General features: G+C 41.1%; 1 protein-coding gene across 7 annotated transcripts in view; it reads left to right on the forward strand.

Moving 5' to 3' along the window:
- Nucleotides 1–18,971, forward strand: part of LOC139378982 (receptor-type tyrosine-protein phosphatase delta-like) — a 579,926-nt gene that overhangs the window by 458,808 nt on the left and 102,147 nt on the right. For all 7 annotated transcript variants that reach the window (XM_071121647.1, XM_071121649.1, XM_071121646.1 and 4 more), the window contains 2 exons: nucleotides 7,210–7,355; nucleotides 9,646–9,787. In XM_071121647.1, coding sequence (XP_070977748.1) covers nucleotides 7,210–7,355; nucleotides 9,646–9,787 — 288 coding nt within the window. The remainder of the gene's footprint in view (nucleotides 1–7,209; nucleotides 7,356–9,645; nucleotides 9,788–18,971) is intronic.

An 18,971-nucleotide genomic window follows, 5' to 3' on the forward strand; every position in this document is an offset into this window, starting at 1 on the left:
TTTCACGTGTTGTGTTTTTGTGCTTAGATCACATATGCAGTAGCACGGCTCGTATTATGAACTTTATTATGTGACAAGCACGGAGATATTGACAGAAGAGCGTCGCAACGCCCCGAACAGTACAGTATTAAACATCCACAGTGAATTCGTGTACTTTTCCTTATCCAGTAATTAACAATAATTCGGGGACATATCCCTTTTCAAGTAATCACTAATTGCAATAAGAATTCCAGTTCCATTTAAGGTGAGATTACCAATGAGAATGCAATGCAAATCAGTAAACATTTCTAATTAAGCCTTGCTTCCTCCCTCTCGCCTGGCCGTTTGTGAGTACACATGGTGTTTCTCCACCAGCAACGAAAAGGCAGTTTTTATCACAAGTGTGCAGATGTAAAGCTGGTTTGTGCGGCTCAAAAATGCTTGACAGGTTAGGAATGCCATGTGAGTTGTGTTATGTTTATTTTGCAGAGGAGTGTGTGTGTGTGTGTGTGCGTGTGTATGTGAGTGTGTGGCGGTGTGTGTTAGCCGTCCCCTCTTTTCTCTTGTAGTAAAGGGATTTATAAAGTAGGATCATCATTTTCATCATAGACATTGGTCCAAAACGCTAATTAGTCCAGAGAGAGGCTAGCACTCATTCAAATGCTCACTCATTTTCATAGCACAACTAAAGTATCCCCTCTAGCCTGTATATTGAAGTTATTCCTGTCCATATAACGTGACCAGAGAAATGTCTCGCCTCTAACTAGGGCCCAGAGTTTTTACCCGTTTGTTCATGTGGTCAGGTTTAACTCCTGTCTCTTAACCATATTTCGATGATCCCATATCCAAGAGTCATTATCTATTGTATGAATACTGATGCTTTCACCAGTTCCTTAACAGAATAGAAAAAGTGATTCCTGCCACGATCAAACACCACCACCCTCTTGCCGCCATTACACCAATTCCACTCCTCTTTCTCCTTGGCCAATCCTTGATGGCAACAGTTTCCATTTTGTTCGACTTGGCGAGGGTACGATCATTCATCAATATTTCCGAACTGATACAGCGTGGCTTTAAGACATCAAATGAGGTTAATGGCGTCTTTAAATGCTCCTTTTCTTCCCCTGTACATCCAAACGGGAGCGGGTATTTGTCAGACTGCCATCCAAAGTGATAGGATTAATTATAGTCCTTCCCTTTCCCTCAGCCCTTCACTCCCACCAAGTGAAAGAATCGGAAATGTGCCCTTTTATGCAAATTAAATTGAAAATGTCACTCAGTATAATTGTTGAAACTGAGCGGTCCTGTACCGGATGTCTACTGTGGGAAAGAGGTATGAACAGGCGCTTCTCGACCTCTCGATTCATTCTCTTAAATGGCCTGGCTGTTAGAACACGACCCGTGGCGAAGGCTCAATAGCTTGAAATGTTTTTGCCATTGCGAGTCGAAGCTCCGCTCTCAGATAATTTTGAGGGGAATGTCTCGGGGCTATGTTTGGCTGGACGCTAAGCCAAAGTCAAACAAACTGGTCATGAATGTAGACTTTTAGCGTGACTTATTCAGGCTTATTCTCAAAACAGAAGCATTTCCTGAGGAGAATTTTGCTTCATCATTCCTTATTTTCCACAAATGATATGATAAGGTATGATATAGTTTTTTCCAAATCAAATCAGTTTAAAACCAGTGTGACCTCTGAATGATTACTGTAGTTTTGCCAAAACAGTGGCCATATTTTGTGACAAGAGCTCTCAATGTGCATTTTCCCTGTTGCATCATAACTTCTCTAGAAAAGGTAGTTAAAAGGCAGTCTCAAATCACAGAGCCCTAATCAAATAATTTGGCAAAACAATGGGGCCTTCTTATCAACTCCTCTCCGAGCTCTCTCACACACTGGGCTTTCTGTTGTGCCAATAAGAATTGAGAAAGCAATGTGTGCTTTTCGTAGCTAGCCACAGTAACAAGCTCTGTACAGCAGCTGTCTCTACAGCAACAGCGGACATATTTTATATTTTAATCTCCCATAATGCTCAGAGATGGATCCCAACTGATCTCAACTTTTGAGCCTACCATGACCTCATTGGCGGATCAGACTATTACTTAAAGTGAGCTAGCTGGGGGGGGGAGTGGCTAGAATGATTGTGGCCACATTTCCCTCATGAGGTCAGGTGGAAACCTTTTTAGATTAGAATAAAACCTTTACTATCCAAGATTTCCCATTCGTCTGCCTCCCATTAGGCATTAAGGTAATCACATAAAAAAAAAACATCACATTTAGCAGTCTGAGCAGTAAAGAGTGCAGGCTACAGAGGAGGCTGGGAAGATCCTGCTATAGCCCAACGGCTCTGTTAAAAAGTACTTAACCCACCCTCCCCCTGTTAGGATCCAGCAATAAAAACCCACTGCCAGTCGTGAAAGTCTCTCTGCCACACATGTCCCCGGACACGGTGCTCTTAAGAGCAGCAATGGCTTTTCAGTCACCAAATTATTAATACTGTGTCTACCCAGGTTAAATTGAGTGGGATGCTTTGAAGCGTGACTTCTTTTTCATTAAACTTAGTGAATACGGACAAGGTTATATAATGACCCGCTGGAGAGTAGAACAGCGTTAGCGCAGGCACAACATCACTAACCTTTTAGCTTGCACCGGGCTTTACATTTTTCATTTGTTTGCAGGCGACAGCTTAACAGCGGATTAGCAGAGCTAGCCTCTGTATTAAATTAGGTAGATTCAAGGCATGCACAGCGAAGAAGCTACTGAGGTGCCGATCCAAAGTGATGACCGGGCATGATGGGTAATTGTAAGTGTTGTTGTTTTTTTGCCGTCATCCTCTCCTAAAATATTCTGACCATAGAGAAGCACAAAATGTTTGTTTGTTTGTTTGTTTGTTTTACTCAAAAGCTATTTATTTTCCCTCTTGTCATAACCATTGGCTATAAGCTCTTTCTCAGACACCCACATGGCATAACTAACAGATTTTTTGACAGGACGATATTTGATATCACACCCTTGTCTTGACTTTGCTAAATGTATATTTGATAAATGGAGACTCCAATGTAGATGCTGTAATTTTACCTTTGTCACTTTTAAGTCAGACAGGGAGACAAAATATATATATATATATATATATATATATATATATATATGGTGGTACAAAGCTCTTTCTTTTGTGTTGGCCAGAACATGGCGAATACACCAGAGAGGCACTGCTTGTAGATCTGTATCTATTTATATAAAACAGAGGACCTGCCTGACTGGAGAAGATGCAGCGCAGTCTCCCTCAGGTTTCTGTGGCGCCCCCTCTGCTTTTAAATCTACATTTAGACAATAGCTAGTAACAGAGGCATCATCGTCTGCATCGCTCCTGAGCTCTCCCCTTTCATTCGCTGAGCAAAACAACAGATCATAGTATGTTTAAAAGGAGTAGGAGTAGTTAGGAGGCACTGGGTCTGACACCGAGTCAGATATTTTCTGCCCCCCCCCCCCTAATCCCCAATGGTGAAGGTTAGTGTAATCTGATCCTAGATCTGTGGTGAGGGACAACATCTGGGGGTTTGATTATGATATCTACTACCCTTGTCTCTGAAAACACAATTTCCTCAGTGTCACACCTCAATCATTCCCCATGGTGAGATGACTTTTCCTCTCCCTCTCACCGCCATCCTGAGTCCCCGTACGTGTCATCATAGTCCATCACAGCCCACGCAGGGAGAGGCGTAGAGCCGTAATAGATGGCCCCCCGAGCAAACAGCCCAACAGCATATCAATTACCCATCAAGCCCTGCTCAGTCAGATGCCACGATGCAACCACTCCCCAGCCCAGCAGACGATAAGATAACGTGCAAACACAGATATAATGGCACTTTTTCTGTTGCTTACAAACTGTGTGCTGTGGACCCAGCAGCACACCTATCGGATCCCATCTGATGTGTGTGTGTGTGTGTGTGTGTGTGTGTGTGTTTGTGTGTGTGTGTGTGTGTGTGTGTGTGTGTGTGTGTGTGTGTGTGTGTGTGTGTGTGTGTGTGTGTGTGTGTGTGTGTGTGTGTGTGTGTGTGTGTTTGCGTGTGTGTGAGTGTGTGTGCGCTGATTTCCCAGTTACATATGTCAATGGAGGCCCAGCTGCCAGCTTGTTGATGTGCCCTTTTCATTACAGGCAACACATCTTATGTCATTTCTTTATTAACCCTTCAGGTTAATTTGTTCAGTTTCAGTACTGCCTGACGATCATACACAGACACACACACACAGATGAGGTGACTCAGCCGCTCCTAGTATTATTGCCGCTGTGTGGCCCCTAATGTCCCACTGAAGTGATTGATAAAAGGCATTCAGTTGTTGAACACAGGGACAGATGGAGTCACAACTCATACTGCATCTCGCCTCTCTGGCTGAGCAGGGATGTCTCCCACTGCAAAGCCTTTTAGATAAAAGGGTTACAAAGGGGTTCTTCGGCTGTCCCCATAGGAGAACCCTATTTGGTTCCAGGTAAAACTCTTTTTGTGTCCCAAAACGGTTATACTCGGTAAGAAAGGGTTAATTTCAATCCTTTTACAGTATCACAACCACTTCTGAGAGCAGATTACCTCAGTGTGTAATCCCTCGCATGTGTTGTGTGTCCATGGAGCCATACTGTATGTGTACAATAAATGAATTATTTGTAAAAGAGAGGATTGCAATTCTTTGAAGAGTTCAACAATGAATCAAGCAACTCATTTCGTGGAATTAGATGCTTAATCAAACAATGGCCCCAGATGACGTGTGTACGAGGTGCTGATTCTGAGCAACATTAAAAAGAAGGGTTAATGTCATATAGTGTGAAATTCAATTCAAAATCAACTGTAAATCTCTCATGGCTGTCGACACATGCCACAGTCGGACAAAGAAAACACTGTTCCTGTCTACTACTCTCACTCTCTCCTCCCCTTTACATTTTTGTACCTCATTGCCTTTACACTTGACTAGTTGTGCTGAATTGCGAGCACCAATTAGGGCTTAGAGAACCCTCACATGGACAATCAGAGCCTTGCCAGGGCCCTTATCAAGTGCATGTCTCATTTGTGCGGGATACAAGCCTGATGCCAAGTGGGTGGTTTTCCAGGGATTATCAATGTGAAGTAGCAAGATGTTCTCCACACACTGTTAAACACGTGAGGTCGTGGCTGTTATGTGGGATAGTTATCCAAAAGTTAGGTGACTCTATAAGAGGAGGTTATAAAATCCTCCCCCAACCCCTTTTCCTGGATAGTCTGTCTGTGATCTAGCACACCTGTTGCTACTACTTGATTCCCATGATTACCTTGATTAGCTCAATCAGGTGTGTTGGAGCAGGGCTGGAACAAAATCCTGCATGCCCAGAAGCTCTTTGGGAAGGAGGTTTGGCCACCCCTGTTCTGGAAGATTCTGAGGTGGAAAGCCGGTTATAGCTCTTCTATTTAGCGAGGTGAGCTCAGTCCAATGTCACTGTTAGCGTTAGCATGTTAGCACGTTAGCATGGCCAAGAGCCATGTCGAACATCAATCATCGCCTGACTTCTGTTTCTCTGTAATGTTTTGGGAAATGGTGGCCTCGCTCATTAGAGACAAAATGGGGGGCCAGGGGCCAGGAGATGTAAGGCATCGATATCATCGATACCAGCAGATATCATGGGACTCATGGACTCATTTTAAAATGTGAATATTTTGAGTTCTGAAAACATCTGACAAACCTTGATTTGGGAGTGAACTATCACTTTAAGACAGTAGCTGGGGGTAAGGCCTATTCCTTTGTTCAAAAGAGAAATAAATAGTTAACAACTTAACAACAAGGACAGGTGGTGGAAACAAATATCACATTTCCTTGTCTCACAGTATCACATGGCACAAAGCGACTTACTTGCCCGTTTTATTAATTAACATAACACTTGCAACTGCCGTAAACTGATTCCTTTGTCTAACTTTTTAAAAGGAGTGGTAGAGTGTGATAATGTGGAGTGTGAGAGCATTGCTGGAAATGGATATAAAGACCATATGTGGTTCCATGTAGCTCCAAACTTATTTCCAGTGTATTAGTGCTGCACACTGCTTAGTGTTAAGTGCTTCATTTTTCATACTTGTAAGGGATCCATGTTATGCATAATTCATGTGTGGATGTCTGATTCCCAATAATAAACTCAAAGTACCTTTAAATAAGATGTTGATTGGCTAGGTTAGTTGTCTTTCTTATGGTAGCATCAGGCTTGGTGGTAGTTGACAACTTTTGTTATTGTGGTTTGCTTTGAATCAGTCCAGCTAGGAGCTTGCCACCTGTGCAGGCCTTTATTAACACATCTTAGACTTGAAGGAGTTGTGTATATTTATTGCGGGAACATGTATCTTGAACCTTATCCTCGTCCTGTTTTTTAATCCCTGCCTCCTGTACATTGTGGTCGTTGACAAATAAAATTATTTTTTGCTGTCGTAGTGTTTCAAATGTCACCCGGCGTTTTTCTGTCAGTCAATGTAAACATTTGCATGGCAAGGTTTGTCCTTGACTGTACACGCCAGGTACAATGAGCACAGCCTGTGGTTTACTCAATGTCAACCTTCACCTTCGAAACGGGTCAACCTGCAACGAGATTGGAGTATTGTAGTCAGCAGGAAGATGATGGAATTAGCATTTCTACCATAGCAGAATGTGATAAACAGCTGCTGTTTGACTTGCACACTCACTGGGTGTGGATGTGAAGTAGCGAGATGTTCATTTTCAGCTGGTATTTACAACATTAATTTTCATTGAAGTATGCTCATGAAATGACTGAATGCATCCCACAGTGTGTTTTCAATCCATAGGCAGAAACACTGTTTAAATGTAAATACATCACTAAACCTTCACCCCTAATCTTTTATTCCTCCACTTTATATATGTAGTCCCTATACTGTATTGCACTCCAAATTGATGACTTAATTTACAACACTAGAATTTATTTACTACAGGGATTATATCTGTATTCCTACTTCTCTTGATTGCATCCTTATACAAGTATCTGATCGTATATTTCCACATTGAGAAGCAATGCAGGCTCCAAACAGAGTCTGGCTTGACCTCCAAAGACAATCCTCTTAGCGATACCATGCAACTGCTGAAATCGGAAACTTTGTGACCTTCTGGTGTGAGCACGTTGATAAGGGAGAGAAATCGCTTGCTCTCTGCAACACTTAGCCCCCGCACTAACTATTTATGTCCTCTCTCTCCCTCCCCCCCTCTCTTCTTTCCAGCACCACCAAAGTTTTTAAGGACCCCCAATGACCAAACAGGCGTGCAAGGAGGCGTGGCGTCCTTCATTTGCCAAGCGACGGGAGACCCACGCCCCAAGATCGTTTGGAACAAGAAGGGGAAGAAAGTCAGCAACCAGAGATTTGAGGTATTAGGTCTATTGTTCTGATGTAAAATGCTCGACAAAAACGGGAATGCTCAACAGTGCTTTTGGTCCTCCCCCAAACCCCTAACACATAATCCCCCCCCCCCCCCCCCTCTCGCCCAAACCTCCTTTGCCACCACGCATTAGCAGGCTCTAATAATCACGCTGGCCCAGGCCGTCTGACATGCTTAAATTATAATGAGCAAGTACACAGAGATCTGGTGACAGATTTGTAATTAAAGAAAGAAAGGATGAAAGAAAGAAAGGGGGGAAGAAATGGTGTGCCCCAGATACCTATATTAATGCTGTGTTTGGCTGCCTTATGCAAAACGAGAGCAATGTAGCTCTGTGGTTCAAAGCTCTTTTGCTTCGTGGCATCTTTATCTAAATGCATGTCCCCCTCCCTGCTTGGCTTGGCTGCAAGCTTTGATTTGTTCTTCTCTTTAATCGCCATGACAAATAACACATCATCTCCGAACACCGATAAGATTTCTATTAATTTCTGTGTCTTTCCCTTTCGGAGTGTATCATAGTGTGGCTTCTTGCCACAATACTACTCAGCAGTAGTGGTTTATCTGGGTTTGGAGAACCTTCTCGCATCTTTGGCATCTCACACGCCGGGCAGAAATCGAATCTTATCAGAGTGCATCGCATTTGCGCCGCTCCACGTGCTGAATGCTAACACGCTAGCTTGCTAACACTCCCTTCGCCGCCGCGAAGATTGCTTGCTTGCGTGCAACCACCCTCATTCCCCCACTCACGTGCCGCCGCCTCCTCATCCCTAACAAAGCCCATTTCCCTTTACAGAAACACTGAGACTTTCTCAATCCCATTTTCTTTCTCTTTGAGTTTGAAATGGGGAAGGGAGCACTTTTACTTACCATCATCACATGCTCTTGCAATGATTGCCCAAATGTACCATTGTCGCTTGGCCACTGAACCGTCAAGGTGTTTTGTTAAACTAACACGTGAAATGATATGCTCTGAACTGTACCAATGAGTATCCAGGCCGGCCTCTGTACATGTGTGTCTGGGTGTGTGCTTATGTGCCTGTATGCGTGTGTGTATGAAGCAGAGGTTCTTACCAGTCCAATGTTGTCTGTAAACCTACCTAAAAATGCTTATAAATGCTTAAAAATGAGTTATGATACAGGGCTTTCTAAAAACAGTGAGTATACAGCATGCAACGATAGCTGTAAAAGCTACAAAACACCTGTTTGTGAACATTTTATGTGTCGTCCGTCCAAAACAATCGGTCATGTCTTTTTGTACTACTATCACGTCATGGTGATAACAATTGTTCGTTACTGTTTATCGAACCACATTTAATTGTTTGTTAATGTTCTGTCCCATTTGATATATTTCAATGTGATACTTTTTTTTTTTTTTTAATAGTGTGTCAACTTTAAGAGTGGGGCGAACCAAAATTAACATAAAATATAAAAACAGACATAAAAGTTAAAGTAATTACATTCCTGACTGGCCAATAGATACTTTCCCATTCTTAAAGTTAGTTGTCCACGTTGGTTATCTTCCCAATAATTAGTACACAAGATAAACTCATATTTCGGATTGAAAGTTGATGTCAGAGAGCTGTGAGCCATCTTTGAATTGATATTATGTTTAATCTTCCAATACATTACTATATAATAATAATAAGCTCTCTGAACACAACTTCTCTGGTAATAACTATACCAGTGGGTAGCCAATCCTATACACAATCATAGACAACAGTCTAAGGGCATAACTAGCCATGCAAAACATTGATCAATATTGACAATGATGTAATTATTATCTACATGCTACAGATATTGGATATCATGGGATATTTTCCTCTTACACTCACAATGCGTGGGTTCTATATCAATTGCCTAAAACTCCATCCTCTCCTCGTCTCCTCCCCTTCACCTGCACATAATTGAAAAGACATGCCTCAGGCTGACTTTCACCTGGTCAGTTGTCTCAGGTCAGAGCAATAAATGAGAGAAGGTGAGTGGATGGTGGATGCACTTTTTAGACAATTCACAAAGAGCACATATACTCCCAAACACTCACTCAAATAAGGTGCTTTTATTAAGAGCTGATATTAGCATATAATATGAGGCTATACTATCCATAGCAGCTTTCATAGTTTTCTGACGGGAAGCACAGTGTGTTTGGCACCGTCAAGTGTTGTAGGCCAAATGTGTTTATTCTCTGCTGCAGGAGTGGTTGGAATTGCTCTGCGCAAGCTTCCGTCACCGATTGTGAACAAAAAAACTCCTTTAACATATCTTGTTTCTCGCACCTGCAGGTGATTGAGTTCGATGACGGCTCTGGCTCGGTGTTGAGAATTCAGCCCTTGCGTACGCCCCGAGACGAAGCCATATACGAGTGCGTCGCCTCCAACACTGTTGGGGAGCTGAGTGCAACTACGAGACTCACTGTTTTACGTGGTAGGTGCTGCTTTCTCTGCAACCGAAATGCTAACTCTTGTTCATTTAACTCTCAGTTTCTTCAACTAACCAACCAGGTAAGCTAGACTTTCTTTGTTTCTATGTCTCTGCTGTCCTCTTTCTTTTCCCTTTCAACACATATAGTTGAATATCAGGTTTTGGTTCCACTCATGTTGAATGTACTGATTTAATTAGTCTTACTCAATTAGTAACTTAGCCAAATAAGTTGGATTTTCTAAATCAATTAACACATTTTCAAACATTTTCCTGACATGATAATTAAGATGCTGGTTGAGTTATGCAAAGTAGTTTCTATTTCTGTCTCTTGGCGTTCTAATGGAAAGTTGAGCGATATTCAAATCACGTTTAATTTGGCTTATCTGCTTCTGCTTTAATATTCACTTAACTGGAGAGAAAGAAATGGCTCTTTGAATCAGGTTTAAAACAATGAAATGTCTCAAATGTAAGTGGCTCATTCCATCATATAGGTCATGAATTATCATGTTTTAGCCCCTCTTATAATTTAACTGTATAACTAAATGAGTTTCCTATATTTGGTTGTAACTCTGCAATACTTGCAGTTGCTTGAGATATATGCACTGTCTTAGGAAGTGTAAATTCACAATAGTTTTCTTTGAATAAAAACATTTGTCGGAATATCAGAATATCAGAAGTGATTTGCTTGCACCACAATCATAATCACTAGCACATACCGTACATATAAAAAGCAAATGCTTATCTTGATTCCACACAGCATCCTATTGAAATGCTAAAGCCCACTGTCCCGGGACTCAAAAAGACAATGTGGTTTTAGACCTATCTCCCTAAAGCAGACTTGTTATGTTCTGAATGGAGAAAATGCCTATAAAATGCCTTGGCGCTCTGAATGAGGTGTGTTCCATTATCCCCCACAATTACACAGCACGGAAAATGAGTTCCTATTGAGTGGGGAGCTCCCCACCTAAAGGAATGAGCTGGCTTGACGACTCTCTGAAGCGCCTTGTCATCTCTTCCTTATCTCCACCGCCGAGGCGAACACAAGGCCCCTGGCACGGTCCCCGAGGGCCCACTGAAAGGGAAAGGTGGCAGATTCCCATGCAGCCTCCCCCCATGTTTACACTATGGCTCGGTGTGTGTGTGTGTGTGTGTTTTATGAATTTGTAACATGCAGGCACATACTGTATACACACACACACACACTTACACAGAGACAGGCGAGGGAAATGAGTGTCATTGTATCTGCTTCACAGACCCTATGCCTCTCAGCTCGGCTAAGGCATTAGCATGTAAAGTGCCTTCAGAAAATATTCACACCCGTTGACTTTTTCCACATTTTGTTGTGTTACAGCCTGAATTGAAAATTGATTAAATTGTGAATTTGTGTTACTGGCCTACACACAATGCCCCATAATGACGAAGTGGAATTATGGATGATGTATGAGTCGCTACAAAAATACAGGCGTCCTTCCTAACTCAGTTGCCGGAGAGGAAGGAAAACACTCAGGGATTTCACCTTGAGGCCAATGGTGGTTTTAAAACAGTTGAATGGCTGTGATAGGAGAAAACTGAGGATGGATCAACAACATTGTAGTTACTCCACAACAGTAACCTAAATAACAGAGTGAAAAGAAGGAAGCCTGTACAGATTAAACATATTCTAAACCATGCATCCTGTTTGCCATAAGGAACTAAAGTCAAACTGCAAAAAATGTGGCAAGGAAATTAAATCCAACTGAGTACCACTCTTCATATTTTCAAGCATGGTGGTGGCTGCATCATGTTATGGGTATGCTTTTAGCAGAACAATAACCTAAAACACACTGGAGTTGCTTACAAAGTGGCCTAGTTACAGTTTTGACTTAAATCGACTTAAGAATCTATGGCTGTCTTGCAAAGATCTATGCAATGATCTATGTATAAACACAGTAATTTATTGGGTAAACCACCAACGTTTCGGCATCACTGTGCCTTCTTCTAGCAATGATCAACAACCAACAGGCTACAACACAACAAAATGTGGAACAAGTAAAGGGGTATGAAAACTTTCTGTAGACACTCTAGTTATGTTACCAGTCCTTAGTTCCCTATCTCTCCTGGTGTCCTATCACCGCTTTGACGATGAGCGAAGCCACATAGCCCGCAGCAGAAAGCCCTTCTGTGTTGCAATAAAGTAATGCTTTCTGGTCAAGCCAGATGAGAGCCATATCTCTCTCACTCACTCAGGCATGCACCAGACGCCCAGATATACACACACACTTTCACATCCACATAAACCCTCAACAGATTTGCCAAATTCTACCTGAATGAGCACATTCAACAACAAAACAAATCTTGTCTTAACACCTGCTTTTCTCTAGAATGTGTTTCTGGCCAGCGAAACCAACCAAAGTCAAACATTGTCGAAGTTGTGTTTCAGAATGCAACTTCTTTTGGAGGCCTCATGTCTTATTCATGTAGTCTACTGAGCTAGAATGCAAGTGCCCGTTGCAAGGTCAAGCTTTTTACGTTAGAGAGTGGGGTTGTAGGGTACAGTTATAGGGCAATGTAAGGGTAGTGTACTTTTACAATGTTACAGAACAATGCATAATGCATAACACAAAAAGGCGTAGACATACTATTCTATCTCTGCTCTGTTCCAAAAATAGTCTAAGTATCTCCGACATGGTTCTGTATCTCCCTTGGAGAATATATCTGTATTTGCGGCCATTTTGTTAAAGAGCCATGTAGAAAATTCCTCTGCCTTGTACTTTATTTGGGGCTTGATACACCAAAAAGTAAAATCTGAGTTCAATCTGTCGGTGTAGCTAGGAGCTTTGGAGATTCTATCTCTAACCTTGTATTCCTCTTGCCGAGATGCGACAGACGGAATAGATACATGAACCAATCACAGATTAAGACCCTACTAATATAGTGATACATATAAAGGGATTGTTCATTTAGTTCATTTGAGCTCCAGTGGCCTGTGCTAGGAGATTGGTTAGCATCTGTTTCTGGTAGCTAGCTCCAGGGGGAGATAATGGATAATTCCATAAAGAGGGAAAAGTAACATTGTTGTAATTGCCACAGCAATGAAGAGTCAGGCCTGCGAGGTGAAGAATCCAGTGGCAGAGATATTAGCATTTGGGTGGGCTGCGGACTTGATAGAAAACGCCATTAGTAATGAACTTCTCTGTCTTAGAGAAAGTCATTTGCGTGAAAGGCAAACCTGCGAGTGTAATGATGTTTGTACCCAGAATCTACTTTTCCAATGAATGAGGGACCTAATTTGCATATTGCATTTTTTCCTGTTTCTTTCTCTTCCCCCACTCCATTTTGATCAACACGGATATCACTTAAGTCATGTCATATGTAATACGGGTGTTTGAATGAAGGTTATATGATTTGAGGTTGAAATTGGAAAATGGTCGAAGAGGAAGGGTGATAAGAGAAGTCAGAGAAGCACAACAAATGGATTCGTAAGTGTTGATGATATCCATGTATAGTGTTAGATTTTAACATTTGATGTTTTTTGTCTGATTTTACAGAAGTTTTTCTTGTACTGTAGGATATTTTTCATATTCCCCCAGGATACACAGAGCATGATAAGACATTGATTCCCAAATGAGAAAATTATTGCATCAGCCAATATGTCAGCCAAGTGTCCATACACTTTAGATAGAATGACAAATGGATAGTTCTCTCTCTAACTGCTAATCTATATCTACAGTATATTACATGTCAACCGGAGCATTTAGCCAAAGATTTTCAATAGTAGGCAGGTAAATTTAAATAATTGCCTTTCAATGTAGGCACCAAACACAAGCACAGACCTCATGTTACTTCAGCAGCACAATCGTATGCTATTTTCATGTGCTATGGCTATGTCAATTTTCTTCACGGCAGATTCATTCATGATTAAGAAAGGTAATCTATCCATTTATTCCCATTATACTGTGAATCGTAATTTCTTTCGCCACTCTCACAAGCGTGTAGATGTGCTCAACCTGACAGAGTGTAAAATAGGAAGTCGCTCTACTCTGACGGATAAAAGGCCAAAACAAATTGCATTATTTCCATGTGTTAGATGTGTCGCAGGGTGCTCTCACTCTGTAAACGTGGCCACGTTGAAGGGGAAGGATAATATTTTCAGAAGGAGCCTATTGTCACGTTCTGACCTTAGTTCTTTTTTTATGTCTTTGTTTTCGGTTGGTCAGGGCGTGAGTTGGGGTGGGTAGTCTATGTTCTTTTTTTCTATGTTATATTTCTATGTGTTTGGCCTAGTATGGTTCTCAATCAGAGGCAGGTGTCGTTCGTTGTCTCTGATTGAGAATCATACTTAGGTAGCCTGTTTTCCCCAGTTTTTTCAATTAAAATATGACGAACAACACTTACCACGCTACATTTTGGTCCTCCTCTCCTTCCACCAACGAGAATCGTTACATCTATAGACAACAACTTAGTTTATATGCTTAACTTTCTACATCTTGCGGTTTTCAAACACTCGAGTAGAGTACAGTTTGAATAGTGTAATATGGAATGAGAAAATGTGTATTAGGGAATGAAGTGCTGCTTCTGTAAAGAGAGGAGAACGTGAATATTATGAAGTTCCACCCATGTAAAACCAATAAGAATGTCTATAAAAAAGTAATTTGTGTATTGCTATGTGTTTGTAGGCCGTACTGGCATAAATTCACCACAGTGATAAACTTAAACCAATGTTCCCAGTCTGAAGTTCAGAGTAGAACCCAGACAAATTATATCGTATTCTTTCTTTTATCATTCCCTCGAGTTGCAGTGCCCAGGTTATGTTTGCTCTTTGAATCCAACAAGGAACAGAATACGTCTAGACCAATAATAGTCTTAAGCACTCCCCTACCCACACAAATACATCACGTTTGTCCTCTTCACCATACTATTTTGCAAGGATTTGTATTTCAAATGCTAAAGGACATTTTTTCTGTGTCGTGTTGTACGGTCTTAATACTAATTCTTCACATGACTTTGTTTCTCAACTCTGTACTTTCTACTCTGTAGCCTACGTCCCAGGTTGTACTTAAAACAAGCACAGCCTGACCGAAAAACAAAACATTAACTGAGCGTTCAAAGTGCTCGTGAAGCAAATTGCTGACTCCGCTGTCTTGGACTGCCATAGCAAGGCACGCAGTGGGGGCAAAGCAGGTGGCTATTGTACAATTGCTGTGCCTGAGATCACTATGTTTGCGAAAGGCAATGCAGAAGGTGAACAAGGTAGCATAGTGGGCCAGGAGAGAGAACACAATACTGTTTGGTTCACCGGTAAGTTCTGTAGATACCCCATGCTACAATACAGAACACTCAGAACACTCAATTGGGCTGCAGAAGTATCAATAAATAGGGGCTTTCAAAATCCTGCTGACTTCAACCCAGGTGAACTGCTTTTGAGGGGAGAAATAAGGAATAAATATAAAGTGCCTGATATAGCGTTTTAAGTGTAGCATAATGTTTGGTACGGTCATAAAGCAGTATAATTTCGAATTTCTTTCTGGTTCCTGAGCAGTTGAGCAACAAGTGGAGCATGGCAGTTGGTTATTTGCATGAGAGCAAAAAGTAGTCATCAGGACTAATTGAACAGACATAGATTATTTACATTTCCCCATTTTAGATTTAGGATTTTCTTCTAAACTGTGGTGGTCCCATGTGATCCCGTGTGGCTCAGTTGGTAGAGCATGGTGTTTGGAATGCCAGGGTTGTGTTTTCATTTCCCAGGGGGACAAGTAAAAAAAATGAAAATGTATTCACTACTGTAAATTGCTCTCGATCATCTGCTAAATTACCCAAATGTAAACGTAAAAATTTCAACTCAGCAGATTAAGGTATTTTATCAATATTGTCCGTCTTCTATAAATATGTCCAGATAGATAGCTCTTGCATTATGCACATTTTTCAATCAACCGCAAGCCTCGGAATGATTGTAAAACTGTGGTGAAGCTGCACATTATAATAGAAATCTGTTGGCCGAAAAGGCGAGTCTTGTATTGGCTCTCCCCTCAAATCTAAATCTCCTCAGTCTCGTTCATCACCAAAAATGGAACAGATAATGACAAGTTATTTATGATTGTAATTATAAAGATTGAGTCGACAGTCATCAAAGAAATTGATCTCTCAGCGGAAGATAATTCTCTCCTAAATTTCCCTGCTTAATTAGTCTAGGGTGGCGAATTGGTATTTGTACAGTACTGAGCGTGATTTAAGACAAAAAAAAAAGTGTGCTGTCGTGGTGTTTAGCTAGAAATGACCTGCGGCTGGCTGCTATCAAGATGGATGTGCTTCTTTATGGTCCAATAACGAATTGAGCAAACATCTGCTGAAGCCACAAAGGGACTGGGATTGCACTGTTAAAATGATAGATAATGTGGTGGTCAGGATGGTGGAGTATTTTCAAAATAAAAGCAAACATGACTCCCTATAAATTAATCATTATCGATTCGGACAGATGGGGCTAGTATTTTCTGCTTGGTGCTCCACTATATCAGTGTCCTCTGTAATGACCTCAGGTTTTCAAATGGGAAGCGCAATTAGTTGCTTAATGATTTGAAAATGCTAATTTCTTGTCACATCTCCTGGCAACAATTATTTTACTTGTTAATAGCCCCAAAAGGTTGGAGAATACAAAAAAAACAATGCCCACTAACTAATCTGCTACATGGACAGGCCAGACAAGCAAATGTCAAGGCCTAAACATTCCAATACCCAATTTTGGTGAGAGATACCTATTGCATACTGTAGGTTTCATCCCACTAATGGCACTACCATACAAATCAAAGGACGTGACAGGAAATTAATAATAGCTCAATAATTTCAATTATCTCCATTAGTTCTGTTGCTCTATATCATGTTACAGACCTGAAAGGTATGCGTGTAAGTAGCGATCTGCACACACCAGTCACAATCATCACAATTGACAAGGGGCTGTTTGGTGGAATGTGTCATCGTTACCGGGAAGCATTCCATGGGCTGTGGGGACTTGAAGGTCGTAAAGTGGGAGTGTATTAGCCTGAGCCAAGGAGTCAAGGGGTGCTAATGTAGGCGCTTCGCTTTGATCTCAGCCATACTCAAGTCATTTTCTAGTACATTAATCGGGCAATTTAGGGTCACTTCTAATGCATCTAATGATGCTCTTGAGAAACCTCTAAAAGCCTGCCTGCAAGGGTACTGCTAATTAAAGCCAAACAACTTTAGACTGGTAAAAAAAACAAGGTAGGGAACAAATAGCCTAACTATTGTAACTATTGTTTTTCAATAGTTGTCAACATACGATCTTGGGTTATTTCGATTGTATTGATTTATTTAAAAGGCACAATGCAGACGTTTTTATCTCAATTTCAAATAATTTCTGAGTTACAATTAAGTACCATAACAAAATAAGTAAACATGTCTTCTGTCACGACTTCCGCCAAAGTCGGGTTCTCTCCTTGTTCGGGCGGCGCTCGGCGTCACCGGTCTTCTAGCCATCATCGATCTACTTTTAATTTTCCATGTGTTTTTCCTCACACCTGGTTTCAATTCCATCAATCATTTGTGTATTTAACCCTCTGTTCCCCCCATGTCTTTGTGTGGGATTGTTTATTGAAAGTGCTTGTGCACGTGTTGTTTGGTGCACAACAGGTTTTTGTACCCAATTATTGTGGTTATTTTTATGCCTTGGGTTTTGCTATTAAACTGCTCCCGCTATTACCAAGTTCTGCTCTCCTGTGTCTGACTTCCCTGCCACCGATTACGCACCCCTTACAGCTTCTTAGCAAAGAGACATTTCTCAAGCAAGAATTTAGCTTCGACTGTCTGGTGATGTCACCAGGCAGGCCAAAACTCCATCCCACCAAAACAGGCTGAAATTTCAACCGGTCTTTTCAACAGCTCTTACACTAAAAGGGCATTATTATAATTTTCTAAATTTCACAGTATTATTCCAACCTCATAGTGTGGAAATATACAGGGAGCTCCAAAAGTATTGGGAGAGTGCAATATGTTTTGTTGTTTTGGTTCTGTACTCCAGCACTTTGGATTTTAAATGATACAATGACTGATGTTAAAATACAAACTGTAAGCTTTAATTTAAGGGTATTTTTATCCATATCCGGTTAACCATCTAGAAATTACAGCACTTTTTACAATAACAGGATAGGTTAGCATTTTTAGGGGGTTGTGATATTTATGCATCTAACTTTCTCACTCATCATTATTCACGATTCATTCAGGATTATCCATAATCATGGTAGCATCCACATTAATGTAATATTTAGAAACTTATTCTATTCTTTTTTTTTACAATAAAAGTGACTCCAAAATGACACAATACATTATTTACCATTAATTTCTATTGGGCACAAAATAATCTGAAACACAACCAAAATAAACAGCAAATACATTCAAAAAATGTGTACAGTCACAAGCTTAATGTAGTCATTGCTTTCTAGGAGCATTTTGTTACGTTACAGCCTTATTCTAAAATGGGTTAAATAAATAATAATCCTCATCAATCTACACACAATACCCCATAATGACGAAGTGAAAAAGGTTGCAAATGTATTAAAATCTATATTTCTTTACATAAGTATTCAGACCCTTTGCTATGAGACTCGAAATTGAGCTCAGGTGCATCCTGTTTCTATTGATCATCCTTGCAATGTTTCTACAACTTGATTGTGGTAAATTCAGTTGATTGGACATGATTTGGAAAGGCACACACCTGTCTATATAAGGTCCCACAGTGCATGTCAGAGCAAAAACCAAGTTATGAGGTCAAAGGAATTGGCCGTAGAGATCCCAGACAGGATTGTGTTGAAGCACAGATCTGGGGAACGGTACCAGGCCTTAGTCAGGGAGGTGACCAAGAGGTCACTCTGACAGAGCTCTAGAGTTCCTTTGTGGAGATGGAAGAACCTTCCAAATGGACAACCATCTCTGCAGCACTCCACCAATTAGGCCTTTATGGTAGCATGGCCAGACAGAAGCCACACCTCAGTAAAAGGCACATGACAGCCTGCTTGCAGTTTGCAAATAGGCACCAAAATACTCTCAGACCATGAGGAACAAGATTATCTGGTCTGATGAAACCAAGACTGAACTCCGTGGCCTGAATGCCAAGTGTCACGTTGGGAGGAAACCTGGCAAAGTCCCAACTGTAAAGCATGGTGGTGGCAGCATCATGCTGTGGGGATGTTTTTCA

The sequence above is a fragment of the Oncorhynchus clarkii genome, chromosome 21 (assembly GCF_045791955.1).
Source record: "Oncorhynchus clarkii lewisi isolate Uvic-CL-2024 chromosome 21, UVic_Ocla_1.0, whole genome shotgun sequence".
NCBI lineage: Eukaryota > Metazoa > Chordata > Actinopteri > Salmoniformes > Salmonidae > Oncorhynchus > Oncorhynchus clarkii.